At 43.1% G+C, this 22,248-nt stretch overlaps 1 protein-coding gene across 19 annotated transcripts in view; it reads left to right on the top strand.

Moving 5' to 3' along the window:
- Positions 1 to 22,248, top strand: part of Synrg (synergin gamma) — a 77,277-nt gene that overhangs the window by 18,036 nt on the left and 36,993 nt on the right. For 9 of the 19 annotated variants that reach the window (XM_060387114.1, XM_060387111.1, XM_060387116.1 and 6 more), the window contains 9 exons: positions 599 to 704; positions 1,564 to 1,675; positions 4,418 to 4,720; positions 6,207 to 6,440; positions 7,303 to 7,380; positions 9,271 to 9,467; positions 10,104 to 10,352; positions 13,879 to 14,012; positions 22,090 to 22,202. In XM_060387114.1, coding sequence (XP_060243097.1) covers positions 599 to 704; positions 1,564 to 1,675; positions 4,418 to 4,720; positions 6,207 to 6,440; positions 7,303 to 7,380; positions 9,271 to 9,467; positions 10,104 to 10,352; positions 13,879 to 14,012; positions 22,090 to 22,202 — 1,526 coding nt within the window. The remainder of the gene's footprint in view (positions 1 to 598; positions 705 to 1,563; positions 1,676 to 4,417; positions 4,721 to 6,206; positions 6,441 to 7,302; positions 7,381 to 9,270; positions 9,468 to 10,103; positions 10,353 to 13,878; positions 14,013 to 22,089; positions 22,203 to 22,248) is intronic. The other 10 variants (XM_060387123.1, XM_060387121.1, XM_060387122.1 and 7 more) reach the window with 2 other exon arrangements.

The raw sequence follows: 22,248 nt of genomic DNA, 5'->3' as shown, positions 1-22,248 counted from the left end.
TCCCTCTAATCCTCCTGTATATCCCCTCCCCTTGCTCCCAAATTTATGGTCTCTTAAGTACAACCTACTCAGTCCATGTAATTTTACTTGTATGCATGTGATTTCAGAGCTGACCACTTGGTGTTAGACAACCAACTGGGGCCCCTTTCTTAAGGTGAACTTGCCTTCCTGGGGTGGGCCCGGAGCCAGGTTCCTGGCCTTGCCACATTGGGTTAATCCTTCAGGCAGGAGGAAAGGGCACATCCCCACCTACAGGTGGGTTTCTCTCTTTACACTTGGAGCTATCTCAGTTGTAGGATACCGCATGCAGATGGTCTCATACCCCGCTACGCCACCAAAATATATATATTTTTTCTTTGCCTTGCAAATTAGGTAAGAAATAAAAGCATACATGCAAATTAAGTGAATCATTCTGTAGATTCATTTAAAGCATTTTAGAGCTAGTTTACAGAAGAAACAGATTGTCATAAAAGCATTATATATAATTAAGAGTGAAGATTATAATTCTAAAGAGGCAAGTTGGTCTTGCTGAAGCTGACAGTATAAATCTGAGTGTACTCCTTTACGCTGAATGTTGATGTGGTTGTTTTACCTTCAGAAAACGATTTGAACAACAACAAAAACTCTTAGAAGAAGAAAGAAAAAGACGTCAGTTTGAAGAGCAAAAACAAAAGCTCAGACTTCTGAGTAGCGTGAAACCCAAGGTGATGTATGCACTGTCTCCTCCCAGAGCTCAAGGGCACACTGCACACGCATCCCTCACTCAGGCACCAGCCCAAGCTGAGGCTACAATGGATTTCTTTACATCATGCTTTACCTAAGCCCTGAAGGGAAGGATATTTCTTTTTCTGTGCAGATAAGTCTCTATTGTTGGGGGAAACAGGTTTCAGCCATCATCTTCTCAACTTTTTTTTAACCACCATAACAATATTGGTAATCTTTTTCTGGGAAGCATTGATGCTAAATGGGGTGATAGGAAATGGGTTTGTCAGGTTCCTCATAGAACATTTTTATTCTTTTTTAAAATTAATTAATTAATTTATTATAATTTATTCACTTTGTATCCCGGCTGTAGGCCCCTCCATCTCCTTCCAGTCTCACCCACCCTCCCTCTTCTCCCCCATGCCCCTTCCCTAGTCCCCTGTTAGGGGAGGACCTCCTCCCCTTCTGTCTGACCCTAGCCTATCACATCTCCTCTTAGAACATTTTATTATTTCAGTCTTGTCCAGTAGTACTTGAGAATGAACCTTCTAAAGTTTTTATATTACATAGAATGTCTTTTTATGCCTTTACTTTATATACTAATTGATGATGTCTTTATGACTTGGAAAATTAATTATCACAAATGTATAGTAATAATATTGGAACTGAAGCCTCCTGTGGCAGCTCATTCCTGAGTCAAAGGCAAGAGGATGACCTGCATGGTCTGAGGCCAGCCTGGGCTGGACCGTGAACTCTATGGCAAACCTTGTCTCAAAACAAAAAGGATAAAAGGATGCTGGAAATAAATATCTGTGTTTTAGTGTGAGAAGGGAAGAACTAAACAGGTTTTTTGCCTTGCAGACAGGAGAGAAGAATAGAGACGATGCTTTGGAAGCCATAAAAGGAAACCTGGATGGGTTTTCCAGAGATGCGAAGATGCACCCCACTCCAGCATCTCACCCCAAGAAACCAGGTAGGTTTTTTTTTTTTAAGAGACACGAAAATGTTCTTTCCTTGGAACCATCCCCCTCTGTTTAAATGGCCTTTGTTTGTGAAGGTCAGTGCTGAATTCTTTCTTCAAGCTGAGTTCAGTTTTGGGTATCTTGAAATGTTGGGATCAGACCCAGTTAACAGATAAGCTGAGGTTAAAATCCTTAGTCCTCTGCTTGGACGTCGCTTTGATAACTTTCCTGGGAAGTTTGTATAGTGTGTGTACTAATGGTAAGAAAGTCCATTCTCCGGGCACGATGATGTGTGCCTTTAACCCAGCACTCACTCGGGAGGCAGAGGTAGGAGGACCTCTTCAATTCGACACCAGGCTGGTCTCCTGAGACTGCATAGAGAGACCCTGCCTTAAAAAAAGAAAAAAATTAGTCTGTTGAATCAAATGTAGTGAGTTTACTAGTCCATCTTTATTATAATGAAATATGCACTCTTATGAGCTAGGTCAGATTTTGTTATTCATGAGACAAAATTTAGAAATTCTCAAAGTTGCCCCATTTCTAGTCATGGCTGTGATATTTCTCGGGAAAGTTTCATTTCTTCAGTAAATTTCTTTGTAGTTTTTAATCCTGATTTAATCAAATAAAATTGCCTTTTAGAGAAGCAGGGTAAAGGGATTTATTTTTGTTCTGTTATCATTTTAAACACTTAGTTGGAATTGTCTTGTCTGCAAAATATTTCTCATCTTTTAAAAATTAAATATTTTGACATGTTATCAGGTAATTTCAATAATAATGTAGAATTAACAGACAAGCAATTTTCACAAATAATTCAACAAACCAAAAAGTGCTATCTACTCTGCTAGAAAATATCACATCAACAATTTTTATTCTAAATCCTTGTGTTTTCGTATCTCTTTCAAGTTGATAGTAGGAGAAATCAATCTAATATTGACACTGTTATCACTTCTTTTTAAAAAGTATTGTGTGTGTGTGTGTGTGTGTGTGTGTGTGTGTATGTGTGTGTGTGTGTGTATATGTGTGTGTGTGTAAGTGTCCACCCAGGCCGTCAGATCCCCTGGACCTGGAGTTACAGGCTATTGTGAAACTGATGTGCACACTAGAAAGCGCACTCAAGTCCTCTGGAAGAGCAGCGAGTGCTCTTGAGCACTGAGCATCTCTCCAGCATATTATTACTAATTCTTGATTTTCTGCTTCAGCTTTACTCTGCCCTGTTAATTTTACTGATTAGATTAAGTACCTTGATTGCTATTACCAAAATCATGCCCAAAGTAAAGTAGACACTAAAACTGGAAGAATAGCTGTTAGTAATCATTTTTGCCATCAGGAAAAGCATATCTAAAACTGAAAAGTATAAGCCAAACAAGCTAGTGATGACATGACTCAGGCAGCGAGGTGGCACTTCTATGTGAAGCCATTTATACTCCAGAAGAGTAATTCCAGATTTTATCCCACCAATCCTAAAGACAAGTCACAAGCTTGAAATTGCCCTCTTTTTCAGAGGAGAGACAGTTCATTGTTACATTAGACATTAGTAGATAGTGGAGCAATTCAAACATTAAAAATAGGAAGAAACAGCTGGGAATGGTGGCACATGCCTATAACCCCCAGTAAGCAGAAGGTAGAGGCAGAGGCAGAGGCTGGTGGATCTCTGAGTTCAAGGGCAGCCTGGTCTACAGAGAGAGGTCCAGATAACCAGGGCTACACAGAGAGACCCTGCCTAGATAAACAAAATAGAAAACAAAAACCAAACAAACAAAAATATAAATGAATAAATAAATAAAATGGAACTGTTAGTGAGCTCCATATTAAATATAGTCCTTGCAGGGCACATTCATTATGAAAGTAAAGCTCACATGTAATGATAAAAAGCCAGTGTGGCTCCGGAGGTGGCTCAGTGGGTAAGAATTTTTGCCATGCAAGTATGAGGACCTGAGTTCAAATCCCAAGCACCCATATAAAAAGCCAGGATTAGCCATATGTGCCTGTATCCTCAGTGCTGTGAGCAATGGGATTTTGTTTATTTTATGCAGCAGTCTTACAGAGAGAGAGAGAAAGAGAGAGAGACCAATCTCTCTAGGGCCGAGTGTAGTGGTATATGCCTTTAGTCTCAGCACTCAGGAGGCAGAGGCAGAAAGAGCTGAGTTTGAGGCCAGCCTGGTCTACAGAGTCTACGTTTCAGGACCACCAAGATTTAATAGACTCAATCTCAAAAAAAAACAAAGAAAGAAAAAAAAAATAAATATTTTCTATATAGGGCACTTGGATTTCAGAAGGATTGTCATTTTGATACACATTGGGTACTACCTAATAAAATGAAAGAAGGAAATTTGAGTCAATTTTGTCTGTTTTTGAACCAAATGCAAACTAGCTCTAGAACTTATTTTTAGAACATAACAGACAAGTGTCCTGGGAGCACTCTGGCTCCACTTGGCTGTAGTTGTTGCTTTCCTTTTTTTTTTGTTGTTGTTGTTTTTGTTTGTTTGAGACAGGGTTTTTCTGTGTCTAGCCTTGGCTGTCTTGGAGCTCACTGTGTAGACCAGGCAGGCCTTGAACTCGTAGAGATGCACCTGCCTCTGCCTCCCAAGTGCTGGGATTAAAGGTGTGCGCCACCACCCACTGGCTGACTGTTGTTTCTTACTCAGCTCCACTGTTCACATTTCAGTAAGTTCTGAGGGTTGTGTTACATCTGGACTTCTTTCTTCCTCTGGTTTTCATGCCTGTATGTTTCATTGCCATTTTCCATTTTGCAGATTGTCCCACATCACCTCATTCTGCTAAAACTTCCTCCCCATCATCAGCCTTTCTTGACGAAGACGAATTCAGTGACTTTATGCAGGGGCCTGTTGAGGTCCCCACTTGTGGGCCTTCTTCTGCGGCCCAGCCCTTTCAGTCTTTTCTCCCCACCGCCCCACTTGGCCAGTTGCACACACAGAAGGCTGGGGCACAGCCTCTTCCTCCAGGTCAGGTTCCAGTGTCTTTTGCCTTACATGGTGGCCATGGGCAAATTCCTTGTTTCTCCACTGCTTCAGCTTCACACAGTGTGCAGAAAGCAGGTAACTCCTGGTGTTATTATCAAAGCGCTAAGATATTCTAGGATAACTTAATTCTCTTACTTATGTAGAATTATACAGTGCTATTGGCAAAGAAACACATATGTGATTTATGAGAATCATTGACAGCCACCAACGCAAGGCTAGATTGAGTTTTTGCATCGTCATTTGCTAGAAAAGTGATTAAAAACCTTTCACTGCTGTGTTAGAAACAAGAGAGTCCAGTTTAAAACTTTAGGAGCAGACTGACCTCCTAAGAGCGCATGAAAAAGAATGCGCTGGGGAGAGGTCCTTTAAAAAGCAGTCTTCCTACACAAAGAATCAATAAAAAGATAAAAATAACTAAATGTGGGGGCAATCTTTCAGGGCCAGTTGAGATGACAAGCAGGTAAATTGCTTGCCACCACGCCTGATGACCTGAATGTATCCTCAGAATTCATTCTGGAAGAAGAGCAGTGATCCCTCACTTTCACACATGGGCCAGCACACACACACACACACACACTCACACACACAAAATAAATGTAATTCTTTTTAAATATGATCTCTTTAACTAGCTACAGTGCACACATGTGTAATCCATTCCTTAGGACATGAAGGCAAAAGAATAAGGAGTTCAGGGTCATCCTTGGCTACATAGTTCAAGGCCAGCCTGGGCTACATGAGACCCTGTTTCAAAAAGGAAGGAAAGAAGAGCTGGAGAGATGGCTCAGAGGTTAAGAGCACTAGGTACTCTTCCAAAGGCCCTGAGTTCAATTCCCAGCAACTACATGGTGGCTCCCAACCATCTATAATGAGATCTGGTGCCCTCTTCTGGCCTGCAGGTGCACATGGAGACACAGCATTGTATACATAATAAATAAATAAACAAATAAAAAAAGAAAAGGAAGGAAAGGAAAGGGGGAAAGGAGGACTCCTTCTAAGATGGATATGGTAGCCATGTCTGCAATCCCAGTACCAGGCAGATGGAGGCAGAAGGATCTGCTCAGGTTTGAGGCCAGGCGGCTGCAGTGACTCTTTTGCCCTTGGCCAAGTCTTACGCATTTCTGTACTTCTGTGAAATTATCGGGCAGGCACAGTCTATCTCGAGACATAGTGTGTGGGGAAGTGCCTTGGGAAACCTATACTTAGCTTATGAGACTTGTCATTTGACAGATGTGGAAACAGGCCAGACTGGGGCCTCCCAACTAATTAGGAGCAGTGTCTGTGTCTAGTATCGGTAGCTTGCCAAATATCCACAGCCCCCCACCACCACCACTATGTGATTCTACCCACTGTGGCATAGAATCCCCGAGGAACCAGAGTGGGGTAATTTTAAGTTCTCCCAAACCTCTGATGTCTCTCAAATCCCACTCAAATGAGTAACAATTATTACAGAATTCCATGGGCTGTAAGAGGCCTTCACTTGAGAATATCTGGGAGGGAAGGGATGATGAAAAGATTAGAATATGCAGTAATATACAAATAATCCTTCGTGCCGTTTGTTTAGGCCCTTCCTTGGAAGAGAAGCTCCTAGTACCTTGTGATATAAGCACATCTGGGCAGGAACAAATTACATTAAACACTCCTGAAGCTGGGCACAAAGCCGTAGGCCCAGGTTCCAGTAAGAACGGTCCCGGCTTAGCGGCCCGTAACGGGGGTGCTGTAGATGGATGTGTAAGTGGTCCCATCACGGCAGAGGCAGAAAAGACTTCAGAGCCAAACCTGTCAAACGAAGAGAGTGGTGAGCTCCTGGAACCTTCAGCACACACTTTGTTTAACCAGTTGCCGCTCAGACGCTAACACTGAAAAGCATTAATCTTAAAATAGATGCTGCTTGATTGTGCTAATTAAAATTTTGCTTCAAAAATATTTATGCAATCTTTTCTCCAATTAACCCCTAAGATTTTGTTCTGAATTCTTTGAGCACACCGTATTACTCTTACTCAAGTGATTTTGATAACCCTGTATCTTAATCACAATCACTCCTGACCTCAAATTTCCTCTTTACATCAACTCCCTTTTGATTCTCTCATACTTTCTGGTTTTCCGTGAAAGTTTAAAGGTTTAGCTGTAACTGGAAAAGTCACCAATGAAAATGTAGTTTTTCCCTCTGAACTAAATTGTTTGTATTGCTGCCTGAAAGATCCAGATCCACACACTCAAGGCCCTGGACATGAGCCCAGGACAGAGGAAAGACAAGCAGGTCTTCAGGCTGCAGCGGAACGCATGCTTGGCAACTGCATGGCCTGAGTCCTGTTTCCAAAACACAAATTTTAACTGCAGAAATGAATCAGGATTGGGCAGCCCTGGAGACAAACCCCAGGAGGATATTTGACACGTGCAGTAAGCCACTGTCTATAGTGTTTTCCCCTTAACTTGTCACACACATTAAATGGTGCAAGCCTCCTGTGACCCAGATTGATGCTTTAGTACCTTGTACTCCTTACATTTCAATACATAGTTAGGGTACAAGAGTTATTTGGAAACCAAGTGCTTTCATTATATTGGTGACTTTTTTCTTGCGTCTCCAGTCAGTGCTCCTCTTTGTTAAAAGCAGTGACTTTACTCCAGACCATGTGTGCATTAACCATCTTACCTTCTAGGTGTGGGCGTGTTTCCCTCTCAGGATCCTGTTCAGCCCAGAATGCCGCCTTGGATTTACAATGAGAGTTTGGTTCCAGGTAAAGTAAAGCTGCTTTGCCCAGCATTCCCCTCTGGATATTTTACTTTAAATGTTATAGCGGTATTTCTAAATATCTACTCTTGTGGCTATAAAATATTCAGAAGGACTTGTTACTTACACCTTTTCCACAGGAGTATAGAAAACCAAAATAAAGCTCATGTTTAAGACTGCTTTATGGGCTGGGCGCAGTGATGCACACTTTTAGTCCCAGCACTTAGCAGGCAAAGGCAGTGGCTGTCTGTGAGTTCCAGGACAGACAGGGCTGCACAGTAAGACCCTGTCTCCAAATAATTTTTTTTTTTTAATGAGGAAAGAAAGAAATAGACTATTGGGAGTGGCAAGATTGCTCATGGGGCAAAGACCAAGCCATTAAAGTTGTCATGTTCTAAACAATGATATTGTCAGGTACTTATTTCAAAGACTACTAATAACGTATCAAGAATCACAATACTGAGGCTGGAGAGATGGCTCAGTGGTTAGGAGCATAGCTAACCAGAGGACCTACGTTCAAGTCCCAGAACCCACATAATGACTCACAACCGCAGCTGCAGGGCATCAGACACCCTCTTCTGGCCTCTGTGGGCACCAGAAACTTTACATGCAGACAAAACACCTATACACATACAATCTTTAAAAATATCTTCTTAAAGACTCACACTAAAAATGTTTAATGCTTTCTGCATTGTTGAGGGTTATATTTTTTTACATATTCTTTTTTTTTCTGATTGTCATATAAAACTATATGAAAGATTGGGTAACATTTTCTACATAGGAACGTAGTGTTTGTTTGTTTGCTGTATGTGTATTATCATTGCTGAAGAAATGGCTAAAATGGATTATATGGTAGTCCTCAGTAGCTATAAGATAATAGCATGTGTAAGCCGCCATCAGTAGACACAGAAATAATGGCCCTTTCAGCAGCAGACGCTGATGTTGGTAAATCGTAGCTGCTTGGTTTGCTGCTCAGCACCTTGCAGACTGGAGGTGATGTCCATTAGCCCATCAGTGCTCAAGGTTGGTACAGACAGAAGTTGTTCTACACTTGAGGAAATAAACCTTGATGCAATATCTCTACAGAAAATTTTCTTTCTGGGAGAAAATGGTGATGTCTGCTTTGTATTGTAATCATACAACCACAAATCAAAGGCTATATAGTCTCCCAAACTATGTGCGACTCCATTCACTCTTCTTTCTTTCTTTTTCCTTCTTTCCTTCCTTCCTTCCTTCTTTCTTTCTTTCTTTCTTTCTTTCTTTCTTTCTTTCTTTCCTTCTTTCTTTCTGTCTTTCTTCCCTCCTTCCTTTCTTTCCTTCTCTTTCTTTCTTTCTGTCTTTCTTTCTGTCTTTCCTACTTTCCTTCCTTATTTCTTTTCTTCTTTCCTCCTTTCTTTCTTTTTTTCTTTCTTTTGTTTTTAGAGGCAGGGTTTCTCTGTGTTTAGCCTTGGCAATCCTGGACTTGCTTTGTAGACCGGGCTGGCCTCAAACTCACAGAGATTCACCTGTTTCTGACTCCCAGAGTGCTGGGATTATAGGTGTGCACCACCACACCTGGCTTCATCCACCCATTTTTCATTTTCTTCCCTTTCCTCTCTTCAAACCCTACAGAAACTAGATTTTGTCCATTTTTTACCAGTTTATCTTATCCTTCATTCTTCCCTATATACATGCATGCAGCTTTTCCTAGTCATGTATGTGTAAATTTGCATGGGCTCCAGGGATTGAACTCAGGTCATCAGGCTTAGCAGCAGATACCTTTCTTCACTGAGCCAGATGCCAGCTATGTTAAAGCAATTTGACCTAAGATTATATTTCTTTTATACCAACAATGACAGCAACAAAGTCAGTCACCTGCAATGTGTTTGCATTTGTCATCCGGTCTTTCTTTTAATAGATGCGTATAAGAAAATTTTAGAAACCACAATGACTCCAACTGGAATCGACACTGCTAAACTCTACCCCATTCTGATGTCGTCTGGACTTCCCAGGGAAACTCTTGGACAGATATGGGCCTTAGCTAATCGAACTACACCTGGCAAACTTACTAAGGAAGAGCTCTATACCGTCCTTGCCATGGTAGCGGTGACGCAGGTAGACTATGTGTCTTATGTCAGAACAAGGGTGTTGTTTCTACCGATTGAAAATGCAAATCCCTGTTTCACCACAGCCTTGTAGATTTCCTTGTACATTAAAATTTGCGTAGCTTGTGATGCATAATCCAAAAATGTAAAGTCCCTATTCTGCACATCCCGGCATGCTAGCCCTTCGTTCAGAAGGGAAAATAATTGATGAAATCAGTTTCTGCCCTCATTTAGAATTCCTTACAGTATACTTAGCTCGATAACAATGTTTCCTATATTTTGGAATTAATTTAAGTTCTTTGATTTTAGCAAATTAGCCAAACTTCTGAGATAGAAAATATCACAGTTGATGAGTTGATGTGTTCTGGCCATGTCTAACTATTAGCATTGGGTGTTTTCAGTGAGGAGAGATTGGACAAATGAACTAGGCCCAAGTTTGCTGCATGAAAGATGGCCTTATCGAACTGTATTTTGAGCAGTAGAGACCACCTTGTTACTTTTCTCCTGGTATCAGATTCATGTCTTTGAGGCATCAGACAAAGAAAGTGAAACAACAGGAAAGCTATGTGCAGGTCTCAGTTGATCAGATTTTGAGTATGGTCTGCAGCTGGCTAACATGTTTCCATTTTCCTGGTGTTCCATGTAGAGGGGTGTGCCTGCCATGAGCCCTGATGCTTTGAACCAGTTCCCAGCGGCTCCCATTCCTACCTTAAGTGGCTTTCCTATGACTCTGTCTACCCCAGTGAGCCAGCCGGCTGCGATGCCCTCTGGCCCCGCAGGCTCCATGCCTCTTACCCTCGGACAGCCCATAATGGGCATTAACCTTGTTGGACCAGTGGGTGGAGCTGCAGCGCCAACTTCCAGTGGCTTCATGCCAGCCTATCCCTCAAGCCAGGTAAGTGGAGAAGGCGTGTGTGTGCCAGGTCATCCCTGGAGGTACACGTGGGCCGCTTTCCTTCAGAAACCCTGTCGCTGGGTTACAGTGGGCACCTGATACGGAAATCAAGCCATGTGGAGGCGGGTGTGCTTCATCAGTGCGTGCTTACCTAGAACGCTCAGGAGCCTAAGTTTGACCCCAGCTCTACAAAAAATGAGATGCTTCTTAAGTATTAAGATAATACAAAATGTAATTGTTTATTTTCGTTTTTAATTTTTCTTAAAATACACAAAATATTTGTTGAGAAACCAAGGTATTTGCTACAATGGAAAGCAGTGAGGAAGACACCATGTGATGCCAACTTCTGGCCTAAACACACACACACACACACACACAAGGATTTGAGGCCAGACATGGTAGTGCACACCTTTGATTTCAGCTCTCCAGAGGCAGAGACAGAGGCAGGAGATTTCTGTGAGTTCGAGGGCAGCCTAGTTTACACAGAGAGTTCTAGGCCAGCCAGGGTAACATGCTGAAATCCTGTCTCAAAAAAACAAATAAATAAATAAATGAAAATAAAAATGAAAAAGAAAGATTTTAAAATTTCACTTCTCAGATAGCAAACCAACATTTTTAATGTAGAGATATATAATATCAACGAACATGTACAAAAAGTGGCTAAAAAAATCCCGCAGGTTTATTGACACAACTATTTGAAAACATGCGCCTCAGAGATGGAGTTAGTAGACAGGATGTCGGCTGTAACACTGCTTGATAGAATAAAATGTTACTGCTCATCATGAAGAAAATGATCAGTGGATGTCAGTTTCCCCACACAGTGGAAAGTGATTGTTAAAATGAGCACAACAGATCTCCATTTGGGGCATGGAAGGGCGACCCTGCCGTGCAGTTACATTTTTAAAGTACTGAACAGTGTAATGTGAGCTTGTTGGTAAAGCCGGTGGACCGTGAACTGTCTCTGCTCCAGGTGGTGGCCTAAAAGCCGGTGTTTGCTACATGCATGCATGTGACTGGTTATGACAGGCTCCTGTCACCGCTCTCCACAAACGGTGGTTTGCCGTCAGCAACCCGGCAAATGTAACCCAGCTCCTTTATAAAATATTCAGAGGTTAGCTCTCTAAGCCAGTCTTTTTACGTTTGTGCCCGTGATGAGTTTAAAATGTGAAACAGGATTCTTGCCTTAAGCACCTCTGTTGTTACAGCTCAGTTGTGTTGTTGCTGGAGCTGTGCATGCGCAGTGGTAGAGCACTTGTCTAATGTGCACGAGACCTCGTGTCCAGTTACAGCACAGTGCACGTGCATACACATACACACAAATACACACAATTATGAAATTAGGCGGATGTAATTAAATCGAGCAATTAAATGATAGTATCTGTGGTTGATGCTCGGAGAGGAGTTATTTACTTGGGCAATCTTGTGTTCCCTATGTAAATATCCTTTCTGTGCTGGCTAGTTTTATGTCAACTTGACACAAGCTATAGTTATCTGAAAGGCCTCAATTGAGAAAACGCCTCCATAAAACCCAGCTGTAGGGCTGTTTTTTAAAATTAGTGATTACTGGGGAGGACCCAGCCCATTGTGGGTGGTGCCATCCCTGGGCTGGTGGTCCCGGGTTCTATAAGGAAGCAGGCTGAGTAAGCCGTGAGGAGTAAGCCAGTAAGCGGCACCCTCCGTGGTCTCTGCATCTGTTCCTGCCCCCAGGCACCTGTCCTATTTGAGTTCTTTTCCTGATTTCCCTCAGTGATGAACACATGTGGAATGTAAGCTACATAAAGCCTTTTTTCTCCCCAGGTTGCCTTGGTCATGGCATTTCATCACAGCAGTAGTCACCCTAAGACAAATTGGTACCAGGGTAGTGGGATATTGCTGTGACAGAACTGATCACGTTGTTTTGGGAGGACTGCGGAAGGACTTTGGAACTTTGGTCCAGGAAAGCCATCAGTGTCGAGAGCCAAATGAACTGTTGTGTCGGAACTTGGGAGCTAGTGTTGAGAGCAGTGCAGACAATGGAGGCCTAGCTTGTAAGTTTGAGAGAAAAGCAAAGACTTTCCTCGGCCTTTTGTGCAAACAGTCTATGGTTCTGCTCAGCTGGAGTTGAAGAATCAGCTGTGATTAATAAGAAACCAGAACCACTGAAGTAAAACCTTTGCTGAGACAATGGATGCAGGTCAGCTGGGGCTGAAGAATCAGCTGCGGTTGAGTAGAGACCAGCATCACCGAGGTGAAATCTGGGAAGTGTTTCCAGAGAGTCAGCACGCACCAGCTGTGTCCCAGGCACAGTCAAGGTTATACCTCGTGGTGGCAGCTGAACTTTATAAATGCGAGTCACCCAGATGGTGCTGGCTTTGAAGGTGTGAAGGCGTCATGGAGAGAAGCTGAGGCTTGGCACTGAGGGAGAGGGCTGGAGTCCCTGAAGAGAGCCCGGGAGGGGCTGTTGGTGAAAGTGCAACCCAAGTGCAGCTAGGGATGCCAGCAGTTCTGGAGTGGGACGACCACCAGGAACAGCAGCAGCAGGGGGGTGGAGCATGCTGGAGCCTGGGAGACAAGCTGCGCATGCCGCAGAGGGCAGATCCAGAGAAGGACCCACTCCCTGTGGAGTGCATCCAGAGAACTGGACATTGAGTTCTTTACATTTTGAAGTTTGGTTTTGCTAGGTTCAGATTGTGACTGTGCCCTGGTTCTTCCCTCTTGAAGTAAGAAAATATTTAATTACTTTTTTTTTTTATTTTTATTTTACATGAGCCTATAGTTAAGAGATTTTGGATTTTAAAAAGAGACTGGCTGGGTGTTTGGTTTGGTTTGGTTTGGTGTTTTTGAAACAGGGTTTCCTTGTGTAGCTGTGGCTGTCCTGGATTCACTTTGTAGATCAGACTGTCCTCTAACTCACAGAGATCCACCTGCCTCTGTCTCCAGGAGTGCTGGGATTACAGGCATGTGCCACTGTGCCAGGCTAAGACTAGCTGTTTTAAAGAGAAGACTGGGGCTTTTAAAATTGAGATGTTTATATTGTGATGTTGATATAAGTGTGTGGTCTTGGGGGAAAACAAGAAAGGAAATGTTATGGCTTAACAGTTATGTGTTTGTGTGTCAAGTTAACAAGGGTTTAGTTGCACTGGCTAGTTTTTGTCAACTTGACACAAGCTAGAGTTACCTAAAAGAGGGAACCTCAACTGGGAAATTGTCTCCAGAAGATCTAGTTGTAGGGCATTAGTGATTGATGGGTGAGGCCTCAGTCCATTGTGGGTGAATGGGGCCACCCCTGGGCTGGTGTTCTATCAGAAAGTAGACTAAGCAAGCCATAAAAAGCAAGCCAATAAGCAGCACCCTTCCATGGCCTCTACATCAGCCCCTGCCTCCCGATTCTTGCCCTATTTGAGTTCCTGTCCTGACTTCCTTCAGTAATGAACAGTGATGATAGGAAGGCGTCAGCTAACCAAACCCTGTCCTCCCCGAGCTGCTTTGGTCATGGTGTTTCCTCACAGCAGTAATAACCCCAACTCTTAACACTTTCTAAATCTAGGTGGGAAAGACGGAAGAAGATGACTTCCAGGATTTTCAAGATGCTTCAAAGTCAGGATCCATTGATGATTCCTTCACTGACTTTCAAGAGGTGCCTGCTTCCTCAAAAAACAGTAATTCCCAGCATGGAAACAGGTAGAGAAGAGTTGAATATATTTAACATTACATGTTATCATTAGGGAAAAGGTATAAACTTGAAAACAACAAGTGTCCTGTCCAGGGGACAGTTAGATACCCATTCCTCCCCTGTCTCCTGGGCCGTCCTCTGCCTTCATACTCTCTGTTTCTGTGCTCTGTATCCACCTGAACTTTGGCTCCTCCCTTCCTTCCACTGTATACCTGCTTGTCATATTTATTTGTTTTTAAGCCTGATGCGTGGTGCTGGGTGTCATGGTACACTTCTTTAAGGAAGGCGGAGGTAGGTGGATCTCTGTGAGTTCGAGGCCAGCCTGGTCTAGATAGTGAGTTTCAGGACAGCCAGAGCTACATAGAGAAAACATCTTTAAAAAGAAGGAAGGAAAGAAAGAAAGACAGCAAGCCTGACCTGTGACAGCTGAGTGCCTGTGCCACCATGGCTTCCTGTTCTTTTATTAGACCCAGTCTTCAGCTTTTAAGAAAAGTTTGAAGCAAGAACATGTGATTTTGTATTTTATAGTACTGTGATGTACTCCTGATTTAATCAGGAGTCAAGGCTCTGGATTTTAATTCTTCATGTGCCCTTTTCCATCAGTGGCTTTCTACCTCCAGAATTCTGTTTGTTTGCATACAGAACCACAAACATTTCACTTAGGTTTTCCTCTAGACCAGTGGTTCTCAACCTTCCTAACACTGCAACCCTTTAATAAAGTACCTCATGTATAGAGTTATTTTTATTGCTACTTCATGACTGTAGTTTTCCTGTTATGAACCATAATGTAAATATCTGTGTTTTCTGATGGTCTCGGGAGATTCATATGAAGGGGTCGTTTGACCCACCCCCCACAGGCATCATGACCCACAGGTTGAGAACCACTGTCCTAATAGCTATTGGTTCAGCCAGCATGCTGTCTGCACCTCATCCATCCACCCCGTCCTCTCTGTTCAGATTCTTCTTCCACAGATTGGAAGACCAGACTGAGTACACAATAGGGATGCATTTGGTTTTATTTTGGAAGTTGCCTCTGTCAGACAGAACACATACTGTGTTCTCTTATGTTCCTGTTTGCATAGTCAGCACCGTCGCTCCCATTTTAGCCAGGCAGACCTCCCACATAACACTATAACTAAAAGTAGGCAGGATAGAGGATTTTTCAGATCAGAAACAGAGGTTCTTCTTCTGACTATAAGGACATAAAGAATATATTCTACATGGCTGGACATGATGTCACACACCTGTAATCCCAACACTTACGGAGCTGAGGCTGGAGATGTGCCATGAGCAGGAAGCCAACTTGGTTTACGGCGCAAGGCCCTGTCTCCAAAACCAACAGAAACACATACCGAACGCAAGTAAGCGACATGCCCTGTCTAGTACTGTTGCATCATGCCTGCCCAAATCTCTTCCCTCCAACACAATGGACACATTATCTGGGCATTCCTGTCTAAATGCCTCAGGTTAGACATCTCAGATTTCCTGCATGGAGTTAATTTCCTGCCGAGAGGCGAACATTTGTTACACCGCTGTTACTCATCTTCCTTGGTTGCTCCATGATATTACCACATCCAGTTACCAGGCTGAAAGCACATGTCCTCTGACTCTTGTCAGCTCTGCCTAGTGGAGAAGAAGCCTTAATGTGTGATCTTGCTCCTCCCTATTCATGCAGTCGGCAGTCCAAATTCCAGACTACTAGAGACTTGCTTCTCACCATTGCCTTCCAAGCTTTTGGCATTGTACTTTCTCTGTCCCTCAAACTGTAAAACCTTATCTAGTTGGTCTCTCTAGAGTTAATTCAAGCCAAGCACAGTGGCACACGCCTGTAATCCCAGCACTCAGGGAGGCAGAGGCAGGCAGATCTCTGTGAGGCCAGCCTGGTCTACAAAGCAAGTTCAGGACATCCAAGGCTACACACAGAAACCCTTTCTCGAAAAACAAAACAAACAAACAAACAGACAAAAAAACAGTTATGTCAAAAATCAGCTAAATATCAGGGTTTTTTTTTGTTGTTTTTTTTTTCCTAATTCCTTCAGCTGCCCATGCCTCTGAGATGAGTTAGTGTCCCTCCTTTTCTACTGGCTGTAATGGCCTGTGCTTCTCCTGTTTTCTCCCCAGTGCTGCCCAGCCGGTACAGAGCTGTTAGATGATGATACTGTATGTGGACTGGACACCGAGGCCATCAAGGGGGTGGCTCATTTGCTGGGGAAAGGTCTTTCAGTTGATGAAGTTAAAACTTGTAGGAAAAAGTTCTAAAATGGTAGTAGCCTGACCTGAGATTTGTGTGCTTTTGACAGGTTTTTATTTTTTATTATTGGGGTTTCTTTATTTATCGCATTGGTTGGCTCGTTTTTGCTTGTTTTGTTTTGCCTTTTAGAGTTGTGTGTGTGTCTGTGTGTCTGTCTGTGTCTGTGTGAATGTATGTCATGTGTGTGTAGGTACTCAGGGAGGCAGAAGAGGGCATCAGATCCCCTGGCACTGAGTTATAGGCAGCCGGGAGCTACCTGACCTTGGAGCTGGGAACTAGAGTTGGGTCCCTTGGAAAAAATCAGGAAGTGCTCTTAACAAATGAGTAAGCATTCCTACTCCTGGTTTGGTTTTTTTTCTTAAGATTTATTTATTTATTATTTATACAGTATTCTGTCCGCATGTGTGCCTGTGCACCAGAAGAGGGCACCAGATCTCACTATAGATGGTTGTGAGCTGGGAATTGAACTCAGGACCTTTGGAAGAAAAGCCAGTGTTCTTAACCTCTGAGCCATCTCTCCAACCCTTGTGGTTTGATTTTTTTTTTTTTTTTTTTTTTTTTTTTGAGAAAGGGTTTTTGCTATACAGTCCTGGCTGGCCTGGAACTTGCTGGGTAAACCAGGCTATCCTTAATAGCTCTCCTTCTGCCTCTACCTCCTAAGTGCTAATAAGGACCACCATGCCCCTTGGCTGTTGGCATCGTTTGCTGCATCATGTGATCACTTAGTTTCATACACAGCTGTGCGTTGTACCTTTTACAGCTTTCATTTCATTACCTCCGTTTCCCTTGAATGGAGGTGGTTTTCTCCTGTCTAAAAGCCTACACTCGTGCTCACATAGTCACTCAGCATGTGTTTACTTAGCAGCTGCTGTATGACGAGCCTGGGGTGAAACGCTAGAAGTACAGACCGAGGTCCACAGTTGCTGCTGCAGAGAAGCTCAGTTTCATCTAGTGCTTAAGATGGAAGCTCTCATGACTCAGTCTGAACGGCATGTCTGATGAGTCCTCAGAGTCAGTCCACTAAAGTGGAAACCATTCAGGGGAAAAAAATGGTGTATCTACTAAAAATGCACAAAGTTTGGTGTTTCTATATCTACTCAATACCGCACAGTGGCTGCGTCCACAGCCTTTGCAATGTTAGCTACTGTAGCTACTGCCAACGATTGATTCCAGGCGTCCAGAGGGCACGAGCGGATTGCATGCAAATACTACACCCGTCATACCGGAGACTCGCACCTCTGCATGTGAATCATCTGTGGCTGATATTATGAATTTATTTTAAAGGCCTTCTGTTGAGTCACGATGACTAAGCTGAGAGATTCCACCTTGGTCAGTGTCTATAGACAAAAGTGGGTATTATTTGTCAGAAAAGATGGCAGAACAAGTAAGGGTTTAGAGGGAGACTGGGCGGAAATGGAGGGTTGGAGAAGGAAAGACAGACAAGGGACAAATGCACAGGCTTTATTTGGGAAGAGGTCTGTAGAGGGGTATTCTCTAGTCTAAGAAACCAGAGAGCCTGCCACTGGCTTACAGGCTGAGCAGTATGGTGCAGGAAGGGAGAGGGGGAAGGGGACTGAAATGTCCCTTTTGTGGTCCTGTTGTTAGAGATAGCTAAGGAAATAAGTGAGCTTTGTGGAAATGAATGTTATGATATCCATAAGCATCTCTGTGGCCAACATTACTGGAGGACTGACCGGGTGAGGGGGAGGGAGGAGCAAGAATCCAGAATAGCAAGTTACTTTAGTTGTGAGAGCCAAGTTAGTTCTGCACTTGCTGTGTTTAACCAGAATGGAGCAGCTTTACATTGTGGAGTGGCTGTGGCTGATAGAGAACACTGTTAGTTGGTGAGGAAACCATAGCAGTGAGGGAAGGCCCTGTTGTGGGAAGCCTTGTGATCTATGGTCACATCTGGAAAGCATCCTCAGAATAAGAAATGGCTTCAGGAAGGGCTTGTGCTGCTGTGTGGGACCCTTTCCTGCTGCGAGCCCAGGGTGCCACTCTGGGTTTTGAGTGACCGCTTGGAAGCGCTATTCCTTGCACACTGGTGCACTGGTCAGACTCAGTTCCGATGTCAGTGACGCGAGAGCATCCAGGCATGAAGTACCAACATCCAGTTGTGTATTCAGAAAATGCCCAGGGTGGGGCTGACCAAGAGAGCCAACTGCAGAGATGGGGCTCTGAGGCGGAAAGTTGTAGCCCCAGGGGCATCATGGCTGTTCATTTGTTTTGTTGAGAACTAAGCATTTCTTTGTTTTTGTTTTCTGTGGGTTGTTCGTTGAGAGAGGTTCTCGATATTACATAGCTCTGGCTGTCCTAAAACTCCGTGTAGACCAGGCTGGCCTCAAACTCAGAGACTGCTCCCAAGTGCTGGATTAAAGACTGACCACCACACTGTACTCTAAGCGTTTCTTTTAAACATTTATATTTAGCAGAGTGAACAAAACTGTCTGTGTAAGAAATAGCAAATAGGGCTGAAGAGATGGCTTAGAGGTCAAGGGCATTGACTGCTCTTCCAAAGGTTCTGAGTTCAATTCCCAACCACCACATGGTGGCTCACAACCGTCTGTGAGAACTGGTGCCCTCTTCTGGTGTGCATACATACATACATATACATATATATATATATATATATATATATATATATATATATATATAAAACATTGTATACATAATAAACAAATCTTTAAAAAAACAAAAAGAAATAGCAAATAGTCTTTTCTATCACATGCTATAAAATGTGTGTTTGGAATTCAGATTTTTTTTTTTTTACACCCGCCCCCAAATCCATAAACGCTTTGTTTATGCAAAGGTCCACAGCTCTCTTCCTGGAATTAGAAATTCTGGAGCAGTTACCCTTTTCCTTCCTTCACTTCCTGTGTCATTCCTAACTCTTTACAAACTAACCAGTTAACTACGATTGTGGGGTCAGACAGCAGCCATTGGAGAATTAGAATGAAAACCAAGAGCGCTTACTGTCTGTGTGTTCTCAGGAGTAAAGTTTACCTCGTACAGACACTGCAGGTGGAATGGTGGCCGCTTTCCTATTCCTAACACCTGCCACAGACACCGGAAGCAGATTCTCTGGGGGAAGAAATGTCCTCTTTGATGACCAGGTTCCCAGTTTTGCCTTTCAGTGGAATGCAGATTCTTACATTTTAAAACAACGTGTCCCCTCTCACTTGAGTATTTCCCTTAAAGAGCAGAAATGACTATTTTCATGTATAAAACATAACAACTGCTATATATAACTGGCATAAACACTCTGATGGTGATTACAGCCTTCTTTTTAAAAAATAACAGCTCCAGAGACAGGACTGGAATGAAACACTGATTTGTGGTGTGTGTATAATTAGTGGATGTCAGTGTTCTGGAATGGAACTGAATTCTGTTGATTTCCATCAGCACTATTTCATTACTCTGCGGAGTCTCTTTTTGTCCAGTTCTGTGAATATAATTTTAAAATTAATTACATTCAATTAAATGTCACATTTAGCAGAAAGATTTTGCCATTGAGCTTTTAAAAAACCATAGCTAAAATTGGAGGGTTACAAAAAGCAGGCAGGCCTTCCAGCTTCCTGGGCTTTTTGTCCTTAAAACAGCAATTACCTGTATTCCTGTGTAACATTCTGGTCAATGAGCTGTAGTTTAATTATTTATAGAACTGTAAAAGCATCCACCTACATGTATAGATGATAAGCTATTACATTTGTCAAGATCAGATAGTAGCAGCTGTGTGGCAGTGATGTGAAATTTTAATATTCGATGCCTGTAAATCTTAAGACACAGTGGACCCCATTACCATGCATGTGGGACAGCCTGGTTTTTATCGTGGTTGTGGGCCACTGATAAGAAGACAGAAATGACTGCGGAAAGGTTTTTGCCGAAGGGCAGAGACCTCAATAGAAATCCATTTTATATCTTGTGCTCTGGTATTGAATGACACTAGCTGGTGGTGAGATGTGGTCATTCATATGTAAAGGTTGTTCTTCCAGGGAGCCGCCTGGGGCTGATAAGAGGAAAAAAGCAATGCTGCTCTAAAGTGTTTAAGCTGGCCAAGAGTTGCCTATGCAGATGCTACTCATTACACTGTTTTTCCAGCAAGCAAAAAAAGAAAAAAAAAATGTCCACAGATAAAACTATCTTCATCTAATTTTGAAGTGATTGTTGTTTTGCTGCGAAGACAGCTCTCTGGGACTCTGCTGGTGGCGATCCTGGTCAAAATGTGCCTCCTGTTGCTTATCGATGTCTGCGCATCCATGAAATGATCAAAAGCAGAATTTACATCTTGGTTTGAAGAACATTTTACAAATAGACTTTTATCTTAACTATTCCACCTCTGCAGACTGAACCCATTTTAGAGAAGTCTCACATTAAGTGGTTGTAATTTGTCTTTAAATGTTAAGTATACATTTTTAGAAGAACTTCCTGTTAGATTACTGTGATGTCTAAGTTAAAGCCACAGGACATTGTCGGTCTTAGAGACTCTGTTTTCAGTGCCCTTATGGTTTAACCAGATGCTTAGACCATCGGTGTGCATGCTACTCCCCAGTCAAGAAAATGATTGAATGTTACTGTTTATTTTCAAGAAAAAGGACGTTGTGTTTGGTCATTTTTGGAGTTTGTATATAGTTTCTCACTTTTGAAGCAGAGGGCCATAGGGTGCAGATGCAGACCAGCTGGCGGCCTACATGCCCTGTTAGGCCGGAAGCCCTAGGTTCAACCCCAGCACACCACTGAAGTCCCGGCATTCAGGAGGTAGAGGCAGGAGGGTGGAAATTCAACTACATGAGGGATACATGGCACACTGTCGTTAAAAAAAAAAAGAGAGAGATCACATTATTTTTTGTGAGGTGGCAGTGGGGGCTGGGCCACACGACTCATGTGAAGGACAGGGACTACTTTTGGGGGTCAGTTCTGTCCTTCCACCTCCATCCCAGCATGGAGCCTTCATCCACTGAACTATCTCACCAGCTGTTTGGTGTTTTGTTTTGTTTTTGCTGGTAGGAAAGGCTGGGGAGGGGACTCAGTGGGCATAGGAGCACTTGCTGCTCTTCCAGAGTGAGGGAAGGAAGGAGAGCATATCCAGATAGGGAAAGAGGATGGCCGTTTCCTTCCTCATGAGAAAGGCAGAAAGAGGAAAAAAAAAAAAAAAAGTCCTGTCCATTGAAAGGGTAAGAAAACAGGAGGAGTGGGGGTCTTATAAAATGCCTAATCCAGAGTCCTCAGGGCTTGGACTCTTAGCTGTCTCCTCTCCCATTCCCATAGATGTCAGCTTGCTTCAATAAAGCATTTTGGAGTTTGTTTGTTACTGTCCTTAGCTTGCTCTGCATTTCTGCCTGTGATATTTCCCAGGCAGTCTGTCTGCCCCACAGAATGGATACAGCTAACATCAAGATAAGCTCCATTCTCGGCTCCCATGTTAGGCCGCTCATAACTGCTTGTAACTCTAGCTCCTGGGGCTCCAGTGACCTCTTGTGGCCCCTAGGTAGGCATACCTGAATACCACATGGCATACATATTTTTTTTGTTTGTTTTTGAGACAGAGTCTCACTATGTATCTCCAGATGTCCTGGTACTCACTGTGTAGACCGGGCTCTCCTCAAACTCACAGAGGTCCATCTGCCTCTGCCTCTGCCTCTCAAGTCCTGGAATTAAAGGTATATGACACTATTCCTGACACACATTAAATTTTTTGTTTTTTGTTTTTCCAGAAGGGAGGGGAAAAAAGGGGGAGGGGGTAGAGAACCTGACTTCTGCTTTCTAAACCCCGTGCAGTGAAGAGGAAAGGATTCAGCGATCTGAGCAATAACAACACTTTTTCTCCTTCCTTGTAGTGCTCCATCGCTGTTGATACCACTTCCTGGAACTAAAGCCTCTACAGATAAATACGCAGTGTTTAAAGGCATTTCCGCCGACAAGCCCTCTGAAAACACGGCTGCATTTGGAGGTAAAGGCAGTTTGTCAGCTGCTAAAGCTGTGGCTGTAACTTTTAA

The sequence above is a fragment of the Meriones unguiculatus genome, chromosome 7 (genome assembly GCF_030254825.1).
Source record: "Meriones unguiculatus strain TT.TT164.6M chromosome 7, Bangor_MerUng_6.1, whole genome shotgun sequence".
NCBI lineage: Eukaryota > Metazoa > Chordata > Mammalia > Rodentia > Muridae > Meriones > Meriones unguiculatus.
The sequence above is the reverse complement of the archived record's forward strand: the minus strand, read 5'-3'. Positions and strand labels throughout refer to the sequence as shown.